We start from the raw sequence: 22,944 nt of genomic DNA, 5'->3' as shown, positions 1-22,944 counted from the left end.
ATTATGGTTTATATAATAGCCACGCCGTATGCCTTCTCTAACAAACTGTCCTCAAGTATGAGGTGCAGTTTGTGATCTGTGTGAATGCATAAATGCATGTGTAGCATCCCAATATATTTATTGTATTATGAAACCTAATTTAAAAAATGCTGCTGCGGGTTTACCTTCAATGACTCCTGCAGACAAAGTTTGATTTCCAAGAAAAAGCTGAAATATAAAATGTGGAGTCCAGGAATATACTGCATGAAAAATGTTATTTTTATTACAAGAGATATAGAAAAAATAAAAGCATTGTTGGTATAATATAGTCTTATCACAGCACAAAAGCTCCACAGACACAATAACCCAAATGAAAGCTGGCCAGAGAGAGAGAGAGAGAGCAGGCCTATGAGATAATGTAGTCAGTCTCGTACACCCGGAGGGAAAACACCAGCGGCACTGAGAACAGAGCGAGCAGCTCCACAATCACAGAATGTCTATAAAAAATGTACAGAGTGTCCATGAAGTCTTATAAAGCTCCATACAAAATGTATTGTCAGACATAAGGACATAGACCGGACAGACACACATCAAACGGCTTCATCTCAATGTCACAAAACCAGTGAATGCTCAGTAATTTGGTGTCTCTGGAGGCGACAGTAAACACTGTGAGCACTAAAGGGACTCTTCATTATGACAATAAAGAGTTTAGCTTCAAACTGAGGTATCTACATTGTCCCCATATGAATAATCCTAAATGACTAAAAAAGGTAATTAATTAATAAAGTAACTAATATATTTTCTTTTTTTATTTCCAATCTCTGGGTTATTTCAATTTAAAATTAGACCCCAGAGTTTGATCAGTGACAGTTAACAGTAAAGTAGACACTCCTTCACATCTGATCATTTGTTAAAAAATAGACATATTTCTTCTATAATATAATTTGGAACATATGATTTGGGTTTTGTTGTTTTTTTGGTGTGAATCCACAAGAAAGTTCTTCAAATTTTAACTTACTTAATGAAAACGAATATGGGATGATCATTTCACGCATGTTTGTCACAGTGTATTTCAATTCAGATCGACATGAAAAGATTGTGGATTTTACAGCAAAGATATTCTTCCTGGTTCCTTATAATAGTAATAATAATAATCTATAAATACTTATGTTAGCTTCTAGCTGAAACCTTAATGGCTGCTGCCGCTGGAGCAGAGAGTACGCACAGCGTTAAAGGAAATAGCCTCACATCTATTTAATACTGTATGCAGGTCTTTGTTGCTCCCAAAAAGCTGGAGCAGCTTTAATGGTCCTTGAATGTTGCTCCACGGGCTTTAAAGCCCAAATGATCCCAATCCTGAGAGAAAAACAGCCGCGAAATAAAGTCGAATGGAAGCAGGAGTTTAAACGTTTTTACACATAGGAGGAGAAGACTTGTGACCTTTTGGTCCTCTAGCCACATACATCAAACAAGTACCAACACAGAGCACAACACTAAGACTACATACCTATTTCTAATATACTTTTATACGTCTACAAGGTACATGCGTTCATGTGTAAACATAGACTCAGCCAATCAGAGTCTTTGGATTCATGGAAGTCTGACAGTTTAAGACTCACACTCACACATGCACACACACACACACACGCACGCACGCACACACACACGCACACACACACACACACACCTGAGATGCCATTAAAAATTGGGCCGGGATTGTTCAACAATGCTATAGCTTCAGTTTCCTTTCAAGTGTGGGATGTATGTGGTCGTCGTGTGCTTTCGGGTACGGCAGTTAGTCAGTCTTCTGGCAGTATTGAGTCAGACGCTGGCTTCACCTCCTGAGGTTCCACCGCATCACAAACACTCAGGTAGGTCCTATTCATTGGGCTGAAGATGATAATCAGCTGATAAGTACATAAGATGAGGTCAACACATACTGATAAATATATATACTCTATAGAGCTAATGAGGACATCTTCACTTTCTAACCCTAATCGACAGCAGTAGTTTATTAGATTTCATAAATTAAGCTTTGTAATCTACTCTGTAGACTAGAGCCTGATAAATATGGAAGCACACAGGAAGTCTCGAAGGTTAAAACCGTAAATATGAGCATGTTCGGCGTAAAACATCCTACACTCACGCTTGATTTGAATCACAGCAAATAACCGATTGAAACGGACACAGTGCTATTAGCACGACTAATAACTAATGACAAGAACAGCAATAATATCACCAAACACTCTGAAGCGGACGCAGAAATGATTGATATGGCAACCAGGACACGTTCCGTTACTGATGATTGAGAGTAATCTTCAACAATAGTGATTTAACCCCTGATCTTTGGAGAGAAACCAAAGCTAAAACTAAAGTGAACAAATAAAAAAATTAGAAAAAAGAAAAGCTGCGTCTTGATCGACTGGCTGCCCCCATTAATGACGTTAATATCCTCTCTGAGTGCAGGGGTTCGTTTTTGACCAAATACTTTCAAATCAATATTCCACAATATGTTGCGTGTCAGGAAATCACTTGATGATGCGTTCAAGTGTCCTCAATGTCACATAAATGCACCATATTTACAAGGTATTTGAGGTTGGGTTGTTATTAGTCACACCAAAGTCAGTGCAGGATGTCAGCAACAGCAGCCGGGATTAAAATCTGCTGTTGGATGGATTGCCATGGCAACCAACGTATGGAATGCTAATAATTTGATGATATGGGGCCACCAAAGGTTTGCCTTTCCAAGTGAATTCTACCTGATGGATTTGAAATAAAGGTTGTAGAGACATTCGCAGCTCCATGACGATAAATTTTGATGAATTTAGTTAGCCTCAGAAGCTGCTTTGTAGATGAAAGTGCTGATGAGAGAGACATAGCGGGGATAAATGTGACTTTTTACGAGTTGAGGAGGATTGCCTGAATGCATCATTGGTTTTTGACCCTCAGGAGATTTAATATCTGCTTTCCAATGGAGGCACCCATCATCCCAGCGCAGCAGCTCGAATGCAGGAGCTGCTTCCTGTGAGGTCAGCGATGTCATCTGGACGTCTGCACCTGATTGGATGGCTGAGCATAGAGGTACTTCCAGATGGCGTAGTAGTGTATGGCCGCTCCCATGGCTACAAACATGTGCCAAATGGCGTGAGCAAAGGGGACAATGCCATCACTTTTGAAAAAGATCATCCCCAGGCAGTAGCAGGCTCCGCCCATCAGCAGCTCCCACAATCCCGACTGCTCCGGCTGGGAAGAAACACACGTCCTGAAGACGTTACAGCAAGGAAATGACGCTGCAGACTACATGCGATGCTTACTGGGCGCGCTTACCATTGAGAGGATGACCAAGGCAGGAAACACTCCCATCACCGTGTAGCAGATCAGCTCCATGATCTTATATCTGATGCAGAGGAGAGGACTTCATGCATGCAGAATAAAATAACTTCCACCGCTAAAAAGCTTTCTCCCAGTTTGCTGATTGATTATTTGAAGAAATACCACAATGAACATTAAAAGCAGTTTTTGGTTTTGCTCATCGATGCATTAACATGCACAAGGCTCTGACTATTAACCACGTCCTGCTTGTTTTTTCAAAATAAGTGCATTTTAATGTGAAAGCTATAAATGAGGCCTTCAGTGTCCGTGCTGAATCTTTCCTGGAATTTGTGGTCAACTAAATGCACCACAGACATGTTTACACATGGAGTCTCCTGCTTTGCATAAATGACGAGTTTTATTGCATAAATGTTTAAATATTTCCACACAGAGAGGATTAAAGATTTTAAATTTTAAGGGCGAAGCTCATAATATCAGATTGATGTAAATCTCACCTGGGGTTTATTTGCTGATGCAGATAATGAGAAAAATGAAATTATTTCACTACAGCTGTAGAATTAATTTAAATTTATCCTGCTGTAAAAATTTACCTCTCATGGAAGAAGAAGACATAGGTGGTTCCAAAGGAGGCCATGACCCACACCAGCCAGCGCATGTGACACGCCCACGGGCCGAGCTCACGGAGGTTCAGCCTGGAGAAGCACGCATCGCAGCAAATCAACACACACACACACACACACGCACACACACACACACACACACACATACACACATGCACCAGCCTGCTTTGCTTACCATGGGGCGTAGGAGGCAGCAATGAAGAAATAGATCACCATCCTGTCACACATGTGGAAAGAGTGCTCCACAGACCTGAGGAGAGATCAGACAGCGTCATGGCAACAGAGTGATGCTGTTCACGCGTGTAAATCAGTGTATTTGAGAAGCACGATATGGAACAGGGGGATGTGTGAAGTGTTCTCATGTATGCATGTTTCAGTGCGCGCACCGGAGATGGCTCTTCTTCCAGGCCACAGTATGGAACAGGGTGGAGATGATGAAGAGCGAGCTCAGCCCCGCGCCGTACACCCAGGCCGACAGCCGCTCCCATTGGTCCTCCGACTGGAAGTGCAGCACCAAGCTGCCGAGCAGGCTGGGGATTATCCATAGCTGGACGCCAGCGACACGTGAGATTCAAACAGAAGACACCCAGAACACGATGGAGGAGCCGGTTAACAACAATCTGAGGCTGCCTACATGTTACACCGCAGGGTTTTTCTCCTGTTTTCATCCAGTCCAGTAGGTTATTATAGCTCAAAGGGCTGAGATCAAATAAAATATAAGTAAAATATGACAATAGTAAACTGTGCAAAAGTAGAAATCCATTAAAACTCTACAAATACATTTTCTAAAATGCTCAAAAGTAGACAAGCGATGAAGAAACAGTATAAAACCTCACTGTGGACTCGTGGTTGTTTATTTTTCATTTCTTTTATATTTTTCTTATATATTAATATTGATAGTGATATTTTGTTTTATTTCCATTATTTTTTTTAAATTAATTCATGTGTTCATGTTGTTAAGAGTTGAGGGGAGGTCCTAAATCTCTTTTTGGTTAAAATTTTTATGTGTATAGTATACAAATAACAAAATTAAAATTTACTTTAAAAAAGGATCAAATGTATCTGTGGAAAACAAACATGGAGTGTTTTAATTATTTCTGGAAAGTCTTCAGAAACAAAGAGCTAAAAGCGATATTTCAAAGTGCATACAGTGTGTGTGTGTGTGTGTGTCTTTATCTGTTGTGTGTGTGTATTCACCGCATGCGTGGCGCAGTTGGCAGCGTGCTCATATTCCGTGGGCTGGTATCTCTTGTTGGGAGGAACGCGGTTGTTCATAAACCTGGAAGCATTGCAGACAAACATGTTTGACTTTCTGCGTGTCGATATCTGAACGATCATGAGAAAAATCAGCGTGTGACATTTCTTGTGTGCTTAAATACGACAATGAGACACACTGAAAACGATCAGAGTCAACATTGTGTCCTTAAACGCAGCGTTTCCGCCTCTACGTGTTATAAAAACACGGTTAATATCAGTAGGGCGCCTAAAATTTCACTCCATCCTCTCCTTTTGCTTAGCAACATTAGGTCGTGCTTCAACTTGTTGCCATGACTGCTGTTGCTTGGCAACTGTGGGTAACCACAGAATGACTGAACCAGAGGTTCATCCCGATAATCTGTCTCTCTCTCAAACACACACAGACACACACACACACACACACACTCGAAGTAAAAAAAAAATTCCATTCCTTTGAATATCTCTCACAGAAACCCCAAACAGCTCCATCAATGATGTCACTGTTGTCATGGAAACCAGCAGGCAGGGGATTGTCTCCCCCCCCCCCTACACACACACACCAACACCAGAAACCTCCTTGTTTCTTTCATCTTCCTCTCCTCCATCTCCTTCTGTTCTGCTCCGCGACTGCGTCTCCTCCCTGCCTCTCCGTGATTAAATTAACATGCAGGAAGGCAAACGGACAGTGATATCCATGCAGACACACAACACACACAACACACACACACACACACACACACACACACACACATGTAGACAAATGCAACCCCTCCCTGTTTTTATGCTGCATTTTACAGAGACAGATTTCATAAGAGACCTAGATTTAGTTATGTGTCTCTCTCTCACACACACATGCACACACACACACACACGCACACACACATACAAACACACACACTTCTACAATTGGTGGAACTCCAAATGAGAAAGTCACCAAAGGGAATTCCACTCAAACTAAATATTCGTATTATGAATTTTCATGTATGGCGACACAGAGGAAAACATCTATTTATCATCTTTGAGGAAAAAACGAGAAAAGTAAGTGGAGACTTTGGCAAATCTTTGAGTAGAAGTGGAGAGAAACTGTCAAGAGTACATGTGTGAGCAACAGCAGAGCACCGCTGCCTCCCACACTGCAGCACAAACCTCCTTAAATCATACATGATGCTCCTGATCCTCCTGTAGGCGGATACAGGAGACACAACTGTGGTTACAGCACACCCTCCATCTTCTTGTCTCCCATTTTTAGAGTGACACTCATTCCGGGTTATTAATACCTCCGTCCCGTCCCAAATACAAACCCTTCCCTTCCCCTTAATCCAACGTCGGCCTCCCGTCGCCTGATTGGCTCTGTGATCCGGCGCCAAGGCCCAGCAGGCTCGGCCGGGTCTGTAATGACTTTATCAAGCTGATAATTATCAGGCCAGAGGCCAGGCAGAGAGAAAACGAGCGCTGGACATCATGAGAAGCCGTGAGAAGTGTTCTCATGTGACAGCAGGACGGACAGAAGGAAGTTTCTGCTTCAGCCGCCTCATTCAGCTTCAGTCCAGTTAGCATTAGATGAATGTGCTGTCAGGGATGGTCACATATCGGGTGTAAAAGTGAGCATCAGATAATGATGAGTGGATTTGGGAAAATAAATCTGCAACAATTTTGATGATGAATTATATTTTTGTAATCTTTCAAGCAAAAAAAAAAAAAAAAGTCAAATAATCTCAGTTTTTAATAGTTATCTGCTTCAATCTTTTGTTGCATGAATAAAAATAAAATATATTTGACTTTTCAGCTCTTGCAAGCAGTTTGAAGACGTCACCTCGGTTGTGAATTAAAAAATGAAAGTGATTGAAATCAATATTTTGTGATGTCATTTCATGTTTGAGTTTTCATACAATACAAGAAAAAATATTGAAATAATGTTGTTGGTGCTTGTTTCACCAAAATATTCAATTTAAAATAATATAAAAATTAACTAACACATCACTACATTCAGTAGCCTTATAGAGAAAACTGACATTTTATTTGTGTGGGGAAAAAAAGTAAGGATTATTTTCTGATCATATTTCTGATTATTTGACAAACAGAATCAATTAATAAATGTATTTTTGTAAAGAATATAAATATAATCAGCCTGTGGCTTCGATGACATCATGAATCCATATTTGGTTTCCTACTGGAGTTCAGAAATATCTGGTGTTTCAAAGGCCTTAACAGTTTTCTACTGATAATTTTGATGGCCGATTGATAATTTCAGTCACTTTTCAATTAAAATTTTAAAAATACAATTCCCACTTCTGGCTTCTCAGATAGGCATTTTCTCATTTTCTCCTTTCCTCTCAGAAGAGAAGAGAACATGTTCAGTTTGAGCCCTAGACCCAGACTCATTTTATAAATGGGACACCATCAGGGCCTGTTGAGGCAGAGGAGACGAGATGAAGATGAAGAGAGTGGCAGGTGTCAACTCCACTCTGAGCTCCAACATAATTACATCATCACTCATGAGGAACATGGAAATGCTCCATCCTCCTCATCCTCATCCTCCTGGTGCGCGTCAGAATTTACATAATTTACCGGCCGCCTCTAATCCGGTGTCCCGTTACCGGGATGAAAACACTCCACCTACCTTACAAGATTCATTTACAGTGGGAATCAGCAACAGTTGACAGCAGACAGACAGGATGGCGAGAGCCTGGTTCCCCTCGGAGTGTGGAGCGGACGGCCGGTCGTTCTCTGTGGAAGATCGTCAGGAGCGTCCAACGTAACGTTTCAACCGCGAGGACGTCGTGGGGCGATCGTCACGTCAAGCAGCACCGGGACACGGACGCATCCCGAGCCAGCCGCCTCCAGAGGCTCCGGGCAGGACGCGCTGCGGTCGGGGGGGGGGAGGATGTCTGAGGAGGCAGCCGCTCTCTTCCTGCTCGGTGGTGCTGATGCTGATGCTGATGCTGATGCTGATGCTCTCTCTCTCTCTCTCTCTCTCTCTCTCTCTCTCTCTCTCTCTCTCTTTCTCTCTCTCTCTCTCTCTCTCTCTCTCCCTCTCTCTCTCTTCATGTCATCACGACTCGGTGAAGAGGAGGTTGTTTTTCATCACTGCTGGGGAAATCTGTCGTGATCCGTAGTGATTTCTCCTGCCGCTAGGTGGCGCCAGCTGATTTTTGGCTCATACTGAAATTTAGCATTTTAAAAACTTTTTTTTTTAATAAATGGATTTAAAAAATATGACATGACTGTTGGTCATACGAGGAGCTCTTATTACTACACTGAATGGCGTCAAAACAAAAAAAGTCGGAATTATGAAAAGGACTTATTGAATCATAATTTAATAATGATACTAATAAATAGAAAAATAAAGTTATATTACCAGAAAAAGATATTGCATTATTAATTTTTCATTAAAAATTAATAAAACAGGAATAAAGTCATTTTTTACAAAAGAACAAAAATCCACAAGTAAAATTTTACCAGAATAAAACATATTGCAAGAAAAAAGTTGGCATTTAACTAGAAAAAAATTATGTTAGCTGAAAATTCAGAATGAATTCACGAATTCACAGGATATAATATAACAATAATTTAGTCGCAACCCCAAAAAATTACGGTATTTCAAACTAAGATACTGTAATGTGATTTTTCAAGACGTCATAGTCACACTCTTAAATTCATAAGGTTTAAGATTTTAAAATATTACAGACATCTGCGAAAGTGATAAAACACACCTGTAGTGACGCTCCATTGAACACTGAAACAGTTTTCATTTATTAAATGCATTTTATGACCAGCATAAGCTTTAACAAATTGCAGCCTTCCATCACGTTGGATAAAAATATCCTGTTTTAAGCCTGAACTCTCTATGATTAACTAACAAAGTCCAAAAGTACCTTTACAGACTTGTGGTCGGTCCTCTGTCAGCAGTGTTGATTTTAATCACTTCAGCAAAAACATCCAGAAGGATTCCAAACAACGAAAGACCTGAGTCTGATTGTTTAAATCGTATATAAAAAAAACCTGATTAAAATAGGGCAGAGAAGCTTTGAGTAATACGGCAGCAGGTTTCTTCTGAAGCTAATATACTTGGTTTGGGTGATGCAAACTTCAGCTCAGACTATCTTCAGGTTCTTCATCATTGACACCAGAGTCTGCAAGAAAGTTGAAAGATTAAAGGAATGTTTAGTAGACACGGAGCAGCTCCGTCCATCCATGCAGCGTGGGGGTTTGTGTTACCTTGACGTCCCAGATGCACATTCCTCCATCCATGCCGGTGGTGCAGAACTTGGTGCACTGGTTTCGTCCTCCCTCCAGCACTGAGATTTCGCTGAAATATTGTTTGGATCAAGTCAAACGCTGGTTATAAATCAGATATGAAGCTAGTTTTATCGTTTTTACGGAGGAAAATATTTCTAGATCTCCTGTCAGCCGGTCTGAAGCCGACCTGCAGGCTTTGCTACCTGATGCTGTTCTTGTGCCGGGTGGTCAGGTCCTTCTCGGTGCTCTGGGACTCCGAGGCCCGGCGGTCCAGGTTCTGGAAACGTTCCCTGGCACTGATGTCCTTCTGGGCCGCCTGCTTGGGAACATCCAGCTTGCCGCCATATGTCAGGCTGCCTTTGGCGCCATCGTACACGTACAGTATTGGGTAGCAGTCGTGGCCCTGGAGCATCGGAGACATGATGGCGTGGGTGTAATTTCAGTGCAGCAACACGACTCTCAATAACAATTTGATTTTAAAAGATATAGCCAAAAAGCTTGTCAACAACTTCCTGTTATTTTAATGGAATTCAATTGGCTCCATCTGTCAAAATAGAGGCACTAAAGTCAAAAGATTAGAGCCCAAAAAGTGGGAATTTAAAAGTTGAGAACAGGAAATACCTAAAAGAGTCGGGAGTGAGATGACTCAATGCTGAAATATGTTGATAATAAAATGCGTGGGAGTCTCCCTATTCTATTACCCCCCACAACAAGAGCTGCAGGAGGTCATGTGATCACTATGTTCTTGTCCACAAGATGTTACAAACAGATGTCAGTGGATGTTAATTAAATTTTGCGTAGGTCTGGATCTTTGGCCAAAGTCGAGTTGATAAAATATTGACACAGATTTGGCCCTGACGAGAATTTTTCTTTACCAATTTGATAATATCCACAAAAATAATAATCAGCCAATCAAAACACAAATACCCTTGTATTGATAATAATTTTATTTATTCATGTATAATTGGGCCCAAATCTGGATCATAATCTGGATCTGGATTCTCTTTTAATGTAGCCTGGTTGGATTTTTTTGCGTTAGATTTTCTCAGTAAATTGATTTTTATCGTGAGACACAAATAATGAGAAAATATGATGATATAATAATATGATAAACTGATTAGTGGATATGTTTCTGCATGTACTGAATACTCACAGCTGCTACTAAGCTGTTCTCGGTGATGAAGGTGACACACAGCAGAGGGAGAGTCTCAGAGCTCAGACTGTTCACCCTGTGGAACACCGAAGGTCAGCATGTTCACACACACAATGCAAAGCAACGCAACACAACGCCGTCTCTTACGTGCCGGTCTTGCCCCCTTCGGCGACAGACACGGTGGAGTCGTGGGAGGTCCAGGCCAGGCGGTTGCCGGAGTGGGAGAAGCACACACTGTGGACCCACCCACCACCTCCACCCAAAGCCTGACCGGCCCCGGACCCTCCAGACTCAAACAGCATCTCCCCAAAGGGCATCTTGCTGCCCCAGGGGGTGGGTCCGGGCTTCTCTTCCACCTCCTTAATGTAGGCTGAGAACACCCTGTGAAAAAGGTGGTGGTGGTATCAACAATCTTTACTACAAAAGAGGAGTAGAACATCTTTGTGGGTCATGTGACTCACCTGCATTTGAAGTCACAGGAACCAGCGGCCAGCAGGACGTTGTTGGGATGCCAGTCCAGACTGAGGATGGTGGAGCGGATGGGCTTCTTGATGTGTTTGCACACCCACCTATAAGCAGCAGCAGAGCACCTTAGAACCCCCCCGCCTGCCTCGCAGCAATCACACCTCACCGTTCAGGGTCACCTAATCCTCACCAATCATTTTCCTGCTCAAAGTAGCAGATGGAGATGAGGCGCGAGCCGCTGCCCACGGCGAACTTATTCTCCCGTGGCGACCACCTCACGCATCGGGCGGCGCGGTTGATCCTGAGGATGACCAGGGTGGGCTTCCACGCGCCCTCTTTCAGGGTCCACACGTAGGCGTTACGATCCGCTCCACACGTCACTATACGATTACTGTCTGGGGCCCAGTCGATGCCTGCAGGAGAAAGAGGCTCTTACTGGTGTTCAAATTGGTGCACAATCAATATTCATGACATATATTTGAATTGATCAATAAAACTTTATTCTTGTTGCATTAGTATTAGTATTTTACCTTTAATATGTGCAGACCCAGAGCTAACCTAACCCTTTCCCCCCATTTTCAATCTTTGTGCTATGCTAAGCTAACAAGCTGCACCTTTACATACAAACAAGAAGAGTTAACAGTCTTCCAATGTAACATAACTAGAAGCAGAGTCAATGTGTTTGATGGAAATGTTGACCAATCCTCTGAATCTTTTCCCATCAAGCATCTCTGCACAGGAAGTGAGTCGATCTTCTGATCTTTGCAGGCAGGAAGTGCGTTTCCATGAGCGTACATCACAATGTCTGTGAGTACACGAGTGTCTCACCTGTCACCTGCCCATTGTGCTCCTTCAGCTCGTGGATCTTGCTCCACTTGGTCCCATCTTTCTTGTAGATGTGGACCTCATGGTTGTTGGGGCAGAGGGCAATTTCTGAAGAGGAATTTAAAAAAAATGTGAGAGCACAGAAGGCATCAACAGAACAAACGCTGAACACCAGTGCAATAAAAGGTCGTCAGTGTCAGGACAAAGTACAGAGAGGAAGTCGATGTCTGATTAGCTAAGAGGAAGATCGAGCAGCTGACTGATGCATGAGTATGCTGGAGGATTACAGGATGTGTCCGCCCGAAGGCAGCACACAGACATGTGGTATCTTCAAATAGACACAGGCAAACTGTTATCCAGCGGATGACTCAGATCTGTTTGTCTAGGAGCAGGAACATTGAGTTTGCAGCTTTATTTTTTGTGTGTGTGTGTGTGTGTGTGTGTGTGTGTGTGTGTGTGTGTGTGTGTGTGTGTGTGTGTGTGTGTGTGTGTGTGTGTGAGCTGGTAATTTCAATGAAACTACAAACGTATGAGTCGACCACAACCGACTCTTACATCCTCTTTCTCTGAAATCATGGCGCTCATCAAAAATAGCCAAATATGGAATTCATTTCCTGGAGCTGACAGAGCACAAGAGCACTTTCAGAAAGGCCCTGAGACAAAACCCTCAGTGTTACAGGAAACAGGAAATGCCTTCAACCACCTGGGAGCCAATCACAAACCTTTGACTATTACACAGTTCCTTGGCGCATACTCTAGTGGTAGCAAGATGTTCCATGATGTAATTAAAACTGAGTTTGGAGATGAAATGAGTCAGACTCGCTGAAACGCACGTCTCCAGCGGCCAATCGGAGAAGGTGAGAGGACTTACGGGTGCGATCTTTATTCCAGGCATGGCAGCTAATTGGTTCCAGCAGGAAGCTGTGGTACGACATGGCCAATCAGATGTTCCAAACTGACCAGGAAGTGGATTGAGGAACCAGTAGCTGGTGAGCTGCAAGATAACGGTCAAGTCTAGAAAAGCATAAGGTAGAAAAACACGATTGTTTTTAAATGAAAGCTGCAAAATGGAAAGAAAACAGAACTGAACTACAGCCGATTAGATAAGTAGGCAACAGATGACGCCGTCAGAGCAGGTTGAAGGTATCTGAGGCACCTTAAGAATAAAATAGGCTTTAGTTTAACTTCTATGTGCAGAAAAACATGGAGCTTATCACATCCATGTTGTGTTAATGAGATCCAGACTTTTGGAGGCATGAGAGGAATGATGCCGATCAAGAGTAACACACATCCCCCAAACAAAGTCCACGCTTCACAGCTAGAGTACACACCCAGGAAATAACATCTCCATCACAGTCAGTTCTGGTAGAAGGGCTCGGTTCACATAACATCCGTGTTTCTGTGCTCTGAGTGAAAGAGCGTGGCTTCCTGTTGTGCACTTTTAGCTTTTAATGAAATTGCATCACACTCACCAAGTGTGTGCTTGCTTGTCTGACATGTCAAAGCAAACCCAGTCAACTGTTAAATATTTCCCAAGCGACTTACCCTGAGGGCTGGGCAAAGATGAATGGGCGAAAAAGCCTCTGAGATAGAGAGACAAAGAGGAGAAAGAGGCAGAGACTGAGGAAGGTGGCAGAGCAAATGAAAAAGGAGGGTGTTCAGCTCGCGGACTCTGGCCAGTCAACACGAACGCCAACGACAGAGTGAGCTCAGGAAGAAAGAAGCTGAGCTGAAGAGAGGGAGGAGAGGTCAGAGGGGGAGGTGGAGGAGGGTATGGTGAGGCGCTGAGGTGGAGATATGCAGGAAGTTTATGCAGGCTTATGTTCCGGGCTGAAAAAGATCAGGAGTGGAACATTTCAGGGAGTTTTGAGAGAACGGGAGCAAGTATTTCATTTTTAACAGGATTTTAACAGGGATTTTCTTTTTCTTTCAAAGGAAGAGAGAGAGAGGGAGGAGCTAAGAAAAACTTCTGAAGTATGGCAGACGAGGAAAAGAAGGAATGCATTTCTGCATAAAGAGGAAAAGGGGACGGCCCAAAGTCAACTGCAACAGAAGGGATAAAGGAGTGATGTCACAGAGGAAAAGTTGACTATACAATGAGCTATACAGGGTTTTTTTATGTTTTATAAGTTACATTTATTTCTCCTCACTTTTCTGCACTTATATTTGTCAGAAAAGTGTTATGCAAATAGAAAAAGTCCTGAATGACCCTGTTTACACCTTCCTGGAACCCATCAACAAGTCTGATGAAGATTTATCCTCTGAGGACAATGGCTAATAACTCTGGGCTTCCAATGTAGATAGCAAACACCAACATAATGGATAACATTAATCTGGGCCAGCACTTCCTCTTCTCTGTGCCAGTCATTGTTAACAGGCCAATTAGCAATTTGAGAAGGAAGAATGGAGTTGAAATCGAAACTTGGCTAATCTCTATAAGCAGATATTTCCATGTCAAAGTGAATTACTAAAAGATATATAAAGGCTAAATCGTCAGACCAAACCTTGATGGATTTGGGCCAAATCATCTCTTTTTTTCCTTTGCATGCAGCCAAATGAACTCAAACATTCTATTACTGCCAGCTGAAGATGCCTGTTAGAGGAATGCATAAACAACCGCAATAATTATATGAAATCAGCAGAAGCAGCTCTGAAGTAATATAAGCTTTCTTGCTTGCACATATGAATTTAAAAACCTTCTCATTCTGATGTTAACAACAAGCTAACAGCATGGCAGAATGATGCTCAGTCACAGAAATGGAGCAAAAATTTACCATCATGTTTCCCTAAAAGCATCATCAGGTCTCTTTTCATCTACCAGCAAATATGAAGCTGGCACCTGCAAAACCTACCATATGGTACTTAATGCTAGCTTGTGAATGAGTATTTATCAAATACTCGCATGCAAATTTCCAATGTAAAGAACCATAAAGCTAAACATGTTTTACAGGTGCTGTTAGCATGCTAATACTAGCTGTGAGCACATGCCTCACTGAGGACGTTTACTCTTGTTCAAAACAATTAAAATTCATGAATAATACATGTCTTCTTCATAGATTGATTTTAGGAACCTGCTTGTTGTCCTGCAGGGCTTTATTTTTATTCTTAGTGCATAGCTTGTTGTTGTTCCAGGAAGTAAGCCTTACATCCTGCAAAAATCAATGGTTTTTATGCACATAAATACAAATATGATTCGCAAATAAACAAAACCTACAGCAGTGCACCAGTACAGACAAAGAAACAGTCAAGACAGCTGGAGTACTGTAAATGTATTTTATCTTTATTTCATGTCTATCTCATAACCAGTTACATAGAAATCCTCCGTCTTCTGTGGTTTTAGTGTGATAGCTACAGAAAGACTCCGCAGTTTTGACAGCTGTTTTTTTTTTTTTCCTCCACCGTCAGATCCTGTACAGCTGTCTACCGAACAACCAGCAACATGACCTCAGATTATCTAGAACCCAACCCTGAACAATGACTTCACCTGCTGGAGAAAATGTGTTATACTCCAGGAAGTAAAACATTAAGTCCTCCAATCTACTAAACAAATATTCAGAAATCATGTCAGGGTTACTCAGTAGTGAAACACAGTCTGACATTTGGATAAAACACACCTTTTAGTGTTGAACTTTTGGTACAGGAGGTTAAAGAACATAAAAACACACGTTTCACGTCACGCTTTAACACGTGTCAGAAGACCTTCCCATTTTGACACCTGATTAACCTTCATTTAAAAACAAACAACAAACAAACAAAAAAAAAATCAGTGATGCCACACGTCATGTATGTACTCGAGTGTGTGTGTGAGAGTGTTTGCACACACCCACAAGAGTGTGATGTGGTCTGATCAGTGCTTCAGCAGACACTCGTAAGGTGGTCAGTTATGTATGTTATTGGCTGTGTGGAGGGGGTGAGGTGGGGGTGCTGTTGGAGAAAAGTGAGGCTGCAGCTTCTCTTCATTCGTTCACAAGATTCCTTCACATGATGCGGAGACCCTGGATAGAAGCTTCTAGACTCTGAGAAGGTAAAACGCACAAAGAAGGAGACACTTAGAGCTGGGAGATCTGAGATCATTCCTCTTTGCAGAAGGATGCTGATCATTTTCGTTTGAATTAGTACCTTGAAGTCCCAAATGGTCATTGCTCCATCGATGCCTGTGGTGCAGAACTTGCGACAATCGCTTTTGTCCCCCTCGAAGATAGACACTTGGCTGAGGGCCAGACATGTAGACACATGTAGAGTGTTAAAGAGGAGTCTAAGAAAACCAATTATGAGATGCACTCCTTCAACCCTCATAGAAATAAGGTGGGAAATATAAATTTTGTCCTGCAGTTTTTAAGTAGCTGTCAACAGAATATCAGATTATCTAAACCTATCACGTCCGAGCAGATGCGACTCACGTGATGCTGTTCTGGTGCAGCGTGTCCAGGGCAGTGTTGCGGTCCTCGGTGGTGGCTCGCTTGTCCATGTTCCTGAAACGCTCCATGGCTGAGATGTTCCTCTGGATGCTCTGCTTGGGGAGGTCAAGCTTTGACACAAATGTCAGCGTTCCAGCATCGTCGCAACGGAACAGCATGGGGCAACAGTCGTGGCCCTAAAGACGAAGACAGCGTTAAAACTGTGTTCTTTAGTATATTTATGTTTTTAAACATGCAACAGTGTGAATGTTTTATGCTTACCGCAGCTACTAAACTGTTCTCTGAGACAAAAATGACGCTGAGGAGAGGAAGGAACTCCGTCTTCAGCTGTGAGGGACTAAAGAAGCACACAAACACCGTAATTATAAGCTTGACATTTAACTGCATTAACTGTCATTTCAACAGACAGCACTCTACAGCCTCAGCAGAGCTTCAAGTGAGAACCTGTTCCCAACTCCGCCTGTTCATTCATGTCACCTTCAACTTGTTAACAACGGTCATCATTATGTCAGTGTAGCCTTGGACCTGGTTCACCAGGGTTTTCACTTCAATGGCACCAAAACAACAATAAGATTGTAAATGATAGCACAACTACAGGGTCCAAAATATAATGAGCAGTGAAAGAAATAATGCCTCATTCATTTAATGTAAGGAATTGCCTTTTAAATGGAATAAAAAAAGCAGCTTTCCCCCCCTCATTTGTAAAAGAAGGTAATGATGACAAATTTAAATTCTCAATTTATTCAGTGCAGGTGTGACTTCTAAGGACACTAAAGCAACACATCCACTGGATTAAATACCTTCCAATGGTTTCATACTACTGTACACCCCCACAGACAAGGAAATATCCTTGCAAGAACAGAAGCAACGACTTAAAAATAGCTTCAAAAAGGTTCTACGAGCAGGAGATGTGCTCAACACATTTATTAGAGTGTAGGGTTAGACTGTGCATTTTGGTCACCAACAGTGACACCAAGCATCACAGTTTTTGTGTTGTTAACAACGGAATGCCTTGTGGCACATTCCGAGAAGGCTGCCGGCCATAAACAAGCTCCCCCTGTAGTTTGAATACCTGGCAGTCTTAGAGCTGTCCACCACAGTGACAGTGCTGTCATGGCTGACCCAGGCCAGGCGGTTACCAGAGGAAGAGAAAGAGACAGAGTGGACCCACCCCCCTCCACCTAAAGGACACAAAGAGAGTAAAAAAATCAGGTCTGATTCAGCTTGAAGGCTTACAGCTAATAATACACCAAAACATTTTACTGTAGCATACAGACCTGCTCCTCCAAACTCTGCTAGCACAGCTCCGAATGGCATCTTGTTGCCCCAGGGCGTGGGGCCTGGTTTCTCTTCCACCTCCTTAATGTAGGCTGAGAACACCCTAGGGGGCAAGGGCAAAAAAAGAGTGTTGGCAGGTTTGTAATCATTCCATCTTACTCCCATATGAGTGACTGGTGATGACACTCACCTGCATTTGAAGTCACAGGATCCAGCGGCCAGCAGGATGTTGTTGGGATGCCAGTCCAGACTGAGGATGGTGGAGCGAACTGGTTTCTTGATGTGCTTGCTGACCCACCTGAGGCATTAGACAACTTCAATATGGGTGTTTTGAACGTTCTACTTTATAATTAATAAGTATGAAATGATTGTGTTATTTCTTAATTTTACAAAACTGGAACCAAAACAAAAACCAGAACCAAGGCAGTCACAGTCTGCAACATCCCACGACAACCCTGAATTCAAAATTTTACCCTGACCTACTTGCATAGGTCAAAAGATCAAAGCTAGTGCTCTGACCTACTCTCATTGATCAAAGCACTAGCTTTGATCTATGGTCTTACACTCGCCTTCTCCCTCGTCTCTCTATTGTATCCGGTTCTTGAGTGTACAAAAGTTGAAATTGGACCTTGACCTAGTTTTCTCAAGGTCATCATCTCATCTTCATCCTCTTTGCCGCCTGAGTAATGTGCTTTCTGTTTAATCTTTCTATGTGCAACGGTTGCGAACATATTTAGTAGACGAACTAACAAACGGGCGAACACACGAACACTGACAATTACAATGCATAACTGCTTTGAAGCGGGATATAATAAAAGGTAAAGAAATTCACAGCTTTAGTTTGACAAAAAATAATAAAATTATCTGTTTGAGCAAATTGAGGCAGAAAAGACTGGTACGATGTTGGAAAAAAAGGTATTCCTGGGCTTGAGGAATACCTTTGGATGAATCATGATGCATTTGCAAACCATCTTGATTGTTCCTGCAGACTCACCAGTCATTCTCAGACTCAAAGTAGCAGACAGAGATGAGCCGAGCACCGCTACCAACTGCAAACTTGTTCTCCAGCGGAGACCACTTGACAAAAGTAGCGGCTCGGTTGATCCTGAGGATGACCAGTGTGGGCTTCCACACCCCTTCCTTCTGGGACCACACATAGGCATTACGGTCTGCTCCACATGTCACTATACGATCACTTTTGGGAGCCCAGTCAATACCTGGAAAAACGTCAAAGAGACGCTTTGCATTAAACAGTGTTTCAAAATTGAGGTAACTGAGCTGAATAATGTCTAACAGCAAGAGATCATTCAGGCCCCGTCCACACAATGACGGGTTTTTTTAAAACACAACTTTTTTCTTGCGTTCATCCGGAACGAAAACGCAACTTTTCGAAAACGCTAGCCGAGGTGGATTTTTAAAGATAACGCTGGGTCTGCGTTGTCGTGTGAACGGTGTATCCGCAACTTTTTAAAAACGCTGACGTCTTGCCTGCGACGAAAACCTCTGTGACGTCATATTTATGGGCCCGCGTGTTGTGACAACAAAACACGGAGGATTCCTATTGGATAAAATTTGACTCAATACTGCCACCACATGGTTTGGCATGCTTATAGCCGTCTTCGAAAACGCACTGGTGCGTTTACGTGTGGACGCTGTCGCGTGGACACGAATCGTTTTCGATGCATTTTTAAAAAGTTGCGTTTTCAAAGAAATCCGTCATCGTGTGGACGGGGCCTCAGTCACACAGGTATTTTATGCGCATCAACACTTGCTAATGACCATTATGTCATATTTAAGTGTGAGTTAGGCATAGTAACACAGAAGATGCGTGACAGATCAAATTATCTTTGTAAAAACATGTAGTTTAAATACTGTTTTATGCTGTCTGATTACCTGTGATGTGTCCGTTGTGCTCCTTCAACTCATGGGTTTTAACCCACTGGTTACCACTCTTCTTGTAGATATGGACTTCATGGTTATTTGGACTGATAGCAATTTCTGAAGAAAAAACAGAGACACTAGCAGGTCAACAAGATAGGCGAACAGGTAACCAACCGGTTAGACCCGTTTCTGGAATGTAAGTTTGACCGAAGAGGGCTACGTAATGCAAAAGTTGACAAAAACTGAAAACACACTGGCCAAACCCGGACTCTTCTTATAAGATTATATTGTGTTAATGTAATCTCAGTTAAATCAACAATTGAGTACTTATATGGGACATTGAAAGTTTGCAGTTGGTATTTAAATAAAGGAATAACGAGCTAAATGGGATAAAAGTGTCAGGCTTACGTGTCCTGTCGCGATTCCACGCGTGGCAGGTGATGGGTTCCAACAGAAACTGATGAAGGGACATTTTGTCTGGGTGTGGTTCTTAAGTGGAACTCTGGAAGTCACATAAAAATAAAAATAAAAAACTCAGTTTAACAACACGACAAACAATACATCAGTGAACTGAAGTGAACTTCGCCCTTTATCGGCTTTACAGCTTCTCAGATGACAGATTATATAAAACGTCTGATAAACAGGGCAAACAGCTAGCTGATAACTTATTTGCATGGATATTCGGTTTATAGCTGATAGCTAGCTGTGTTAGCTTAGATACGTTAGGCTGCTCCAAGTAGCTAAAGTATTACAAAGCTAATGTTAACAAGGTTACCCGCTGCAGGCTTGATTTCTTTATCTTGGAATGTCAAATTAGTCACTTTTATTGAATGAAACTGACATATTAGCTACGTATTACAGTATTATCGTGACTAATGCTAGGTTAGTAGCGTCACCGGCCATACCGTCACCACTAGCAAAACATTACTAACGTAACTAGCAAGTTAAGACAAATTCCCAGCTAACACTAGCTGTCCACCGGTGTAGGACGGGCCTAGCCGACAGGTTGTTGGTCGTGAAAAATACAAAATAAATGTTGTAATATTTTTACATGCGTTTTCAATAAGGCCTAAGTTTTCAATGCCAGACCCCGTTTTTTCCTTGTAGGAAACGCACTTGTTCCGCAGCTACACCGCTAGTCGCACATTCCGCTAGCCGTCATGCTAACTCACCCAGTCAGTCCAGTTCCGTGAGTCTACGCTCTCGTTAGCCGGCAAGCTAGGTCACGCTAGCGGGGAAAGGTTAAATCAGGAATGGACCTGAATTCGCGGACTCTGGTCAGTCGACACGAATTCGTCCAGGAATGTTGAGGGAATGTCAAGACGACCAGGAGGATACGACCGGGAGCATCCGGTAGCTCACGTCACCTCGACTGCAGACCCCGCGGATGCCTGGCTGACAGCTAGCTTAGCACCATCACGCTAGCTGTTACATTCAAGTGGAAAGCCTCGATTGGAGCGGAGCCTCATAGGCTAACTCCGACCAGCGCGGAAGAGCTCCTCCCGCGGTGGATACGTCCAAAGCGGCCCGACCGGTTACAGAACACCACCATCTAGCGCATAACGATATAAGAAGAAAACTGATAAAATTCAGCAGGTCAGACCTGTTGTGGTTGTGTGCGGAAGGATTCCTAGTTCGCTTTCCTTTACTAAAAAGAGACGAGGAAGTGGATCTGCTTTAGCAGACAGCTCAAACTGATATCCGGATAGGAATCCTTTTATCATTTGGATGTGTTGACAGTATGTATGCACAGTGCATAATGCATGAACAAATAATTTTTTTTTATTAATTTTATTTATTTATTTATTTAACACAACAAATGTGGGACACAGACCAGAGATAACTTAAAGCTAATTTTCATCTACTTAATATTTAATTACTGTACGTATTTGAAAACGAGATCCAGGGTCCCTAAACAGGATGCGCAACTGTAATATTATGACATTATAATGTATGTGTGTTGGAGATTTTGATTTTATGATCAAGTAAATTCAATTTATTCAGGTCATTATTAGCAAATAGTTAAGAATTAGAGTCCCCTGACATGGGTGCATTTCACTGCAAAAGATGGATAGAACGATGTTATGTAAGTTGTCCCTGTCCATTGTAGAGATTTTACTACATGCATGAAAAAAAAATACATTTTCAAAAATCAAAATAATGTCTGTGACAGGATTAAACGTCCTCAAAATACCAAAAGGCATCTCTCTAGTATAGGAAGTGGGTACTTTGAGTATAAATGTAGGTCAGTTTTTGAATAATGCCAAAAGTATCACACTTGTAACCATGGAAATGAAAATAAAAGCCAAATGTTCCAGAATATTAAAGAGCATCAAATTTATTTATTTTTTAAATTTGCAGACTGTACAGTTGGAAAAACGTTGGTGTTTTAAATTTGCTTTTAAAAAAAATCCTTATATCTCTCATTATAAATATATACCTGGAAAAAGTGATTATTAGGTCGATGCAACAGCTTATTTTGTAAGGTTCCCGTCCCCTAAATCATCAACATCTCTCTCATTACAGCACATTGTCAACCAATTCATACATTGCATGTCACAAATCAATTTCAGTTATTTTATTCTGGTACATTCTTGTTTTAATCCGTCTATTTAGTCCAATAGGCGTGCATCTTTGCACACCTCTTTGACAATTCTTGAGAAGAGTCCAAATTTTGTTAATGTTCATTTTGTCATTCCTTTCAAGGGTTGTTTCTGGTCAGTAGTGTCCTTGTTTCTTCAGCATTCCTTTCCTTTCCACTTTCGTAGCAGTCATAACATCTTGCATGTACTGTTACTGCACAAAGGTTACAGTGACATTTGTTTCACAGGATTGACAACATGAAGTTTAATTCGTCATAACAGTGCAGTCCTGAGGTAAATTGTTATTGGCTGCTTTATACATAAGTTGTTCAGTTTTATAGCTGATGATGTCATGTATTTTCAGTAGTTTAGATTTAATAAATAAGTGGTTTGTGTGAGCTCTATAATGTTCATTGTGAATAATTCTCAAGGCTCTTTTCTCAGCCACCTTTAAACGTGTTTCCCCAGACGTCAGGACAGTAGTTCAGATAGGACAAGATTAGTGCACAATATATTATATGGAGTGCCTTCTGATTCAATAGTTTTTGAGTTTTCCAGAGTATGGATACACTTCTAGCTAACTTAATTTGCAGTTGTTTTAAATGAGGTTTCCAATTTAGCATCTCATCAATAATCACTCCTAGCATTTTAAATTCATTAAACCTTTCAATATCTACAGTACATCATTCACCTTAATATTGATTTTGTGTTTGCAACTTTTCTTCCCAAATAACATGAACTTAGTTTTGGTTAGGTTCAAGGATAATTTGTTTATATCAAACCATAATTGCATCTTGGCTAATTCCTCGTTTACTGTTTGAGTCAGTTTATTTATGGTTGTATCATCCGAAGAGACTATCATTTTAAGTACCTTTGAAACTTTACATAAATCATTTATGTAAAGTGTAAATAATTTTGGGCCCAACACTGACCCC

The 22,944-nt window shown here is 41.8% G+C and overlaps 3 protein-coding genes across 3 annotated transcripts; all 3 read right to left on the bottom strand.

Moving 5' to 3' along the window:
* Positions 1 to 291: 291 nt before the first annotated feature.
* LOC137600351 (monocyte to macrophage differentiation factor 2-like) lies at positions 292 to 8,025 on the bottom strand. The gene is made up of 7 exons (XM_068321929.1): positions 7,789 to 8,025; positions 5,130 to 5,211; positions 4,319 to 4,479; positions 4,108 to 4,182; positions 3,903 to 4,004; positions 3,307 to 3,376; positions 292 to 3,222 (listed from the first exon to the last, which is right to left on the bottom strand). The coding sequence occupies exons 1-7, from the start codon at positions 7,800 to 7,802 to the stop codon at positions 3,019 to 3,021; spliced, it is 708 nt and encodes a 235-aa protein (XP_068178030.1). The 5' UTR covers positions 7,803 to 8,025; the 3' UTR covers positions 292 to 3,018.
* Positions 8,026 to 8,887: 862 nt separating this feature from the next.
* On the bottom strand, positions 8,888 to 13,576 carry LOC137600557 (actin-related protein 2/3 complex subunit 1B-A-like). Its single transcript, XM_068322255.1, has 10 exons — positions 13,396 to 13,576; positions 12,722 to 12,864; positions 11,854 to 11,958; positions 11,216 to 11,438; positions 11,022 to 11,129; positions 10,708 to 10,941; positions 10,561 to 10,636; positions 9,611 to 9,810; positions 9,387 to 9,477; positions 8,888 to 9,301 (listed from the first exon to the last, which is right to left on the bottom strand). The coding sequence occupies exons 2-10, from the start codon at positions 12,783 to 12,785 to the stop codon at positions 9,263 to 9,265; spliced, it is 1,140 nt and encodes a 379-aa protein (XP_068178356.1). The 5' UTR covers positions 12,786 to 12,864; positions 13,396 to 13,576; the 3' UTR covers positions 8,888 to 9,262.
* Positions 13,577 to 15,109: 1,533 nt separating this feature from the next.
* On the bottom strand, positions 15,110 to 20,894 carry LOC137599958 (actin-related protein 2/3 complex subunit 1A). The gene is made up of 11 exons (XM_068321242.1): positions 20,600 to 20,894; positions 19,836 to 19,929; positions 19,440 to 19,544; positions 18,541 to 18,763; positions 17,737 to 17,844; positions 17,546 to 17,649; positions 17,341 to 17,449; positions 16,530 to 16,605; positions 16,251 to 16,444; positions 15,970 to 16,060; positions 15,110 to 15,866 (listed from the first exon to the last, which is right to left on the bottom strand). Exons 2-11 carry the CDS (start codon positions 19,897 to 19,899, stop codon positions 15,828 to 15,830), a joined length of 1,113 nt encoding a protein of 370 aa, XP_068177343.1. The 5' UTR covers positions 19,900 to 19,929; positions 20,600 to 20,894; the 3' UTR covers positions 15,110 to 15,827.
* Positions 20,895 to 22,944: the final 2,050 nt, after the last annotated feature.

Source organism: Antennarius striatus, chromosome 8 (genome assembly GCF_040054535.1).
Source record: "Antennarius striatus isolate MH-2024 chromosome 8, ASM4005453v1, whole genome shotgun sequence".
Lineage (NCBI taxonomy): Eukaryota > Metazoa > Chordata > Actinopteri > Lophiiformes > Antennariidae > Antennarius > Antennarius striatus.
The sequence above is the reverse complement of the archived record's forward strand: the minus strand, read 5'-3'. Positions and strand labels throughout refer to the sequence as shown.

Coding starts and splice junctions, on each gene's coding strand:
- LOC137600351 (XM_068321929.1), bottom strand. Junction 4,183..4,318: donor TGGAAGAAGAGCCATCTCCG/GTGCGCGCACTG, acceptor ATCTCTCCTCAG/GTCTGTGGAGCACTCTTTCC. Junction 4,005..4,107: donor GCTGCCTCCTACGCCCCATG/GTAAGCAAAGCA, acceptor GTGCTTCTCCAG/GCTGAACCTCCGTGAGCTCG.
- LOC137600557 (XM_068322255.1), bottom strand. CDS start 12,785: ATGTCGTACCACAGCTTCCTGCTGGAACCAATTAGCTGCCATGCCTGG. Junction 10,637..10,707: donor GAAGGGGGCAAGACCGGCAC/GTAAGAGACGGC, acceptor GGTGTTCCACAG/GGTGAACAGTCTGAGCTCTG. Junction 9,302..9,386: donor TGTGCATCTGGGACGTCAAG/GTAACACAAACC, acceptor ACTTTCTTGCAG/ACTCTGGTGTCAATGATGAA.
- LOC137599958 (XM_068321242.1), bottom strand. CDS start 19,899: ATGTCCCTTCATCAGTTTCTGTTGGAACCCATCACCTGCCACGCGTGG. Junction 17,845..18,540: donor TTTGAGTCTGAGAATGACTG/GTGAGTCTGCAG, acceptor CTAATGCCTCAG/GTGGGTCAGCAAGCACATCA. Junction 17,450..17,545: donor AGCAGAGTTTGGAGGAGCAG/GTCTGTATGCTA, acceptor TGTGTCCTTTAG/GTGGAGGGGGGTGGGTCCAC.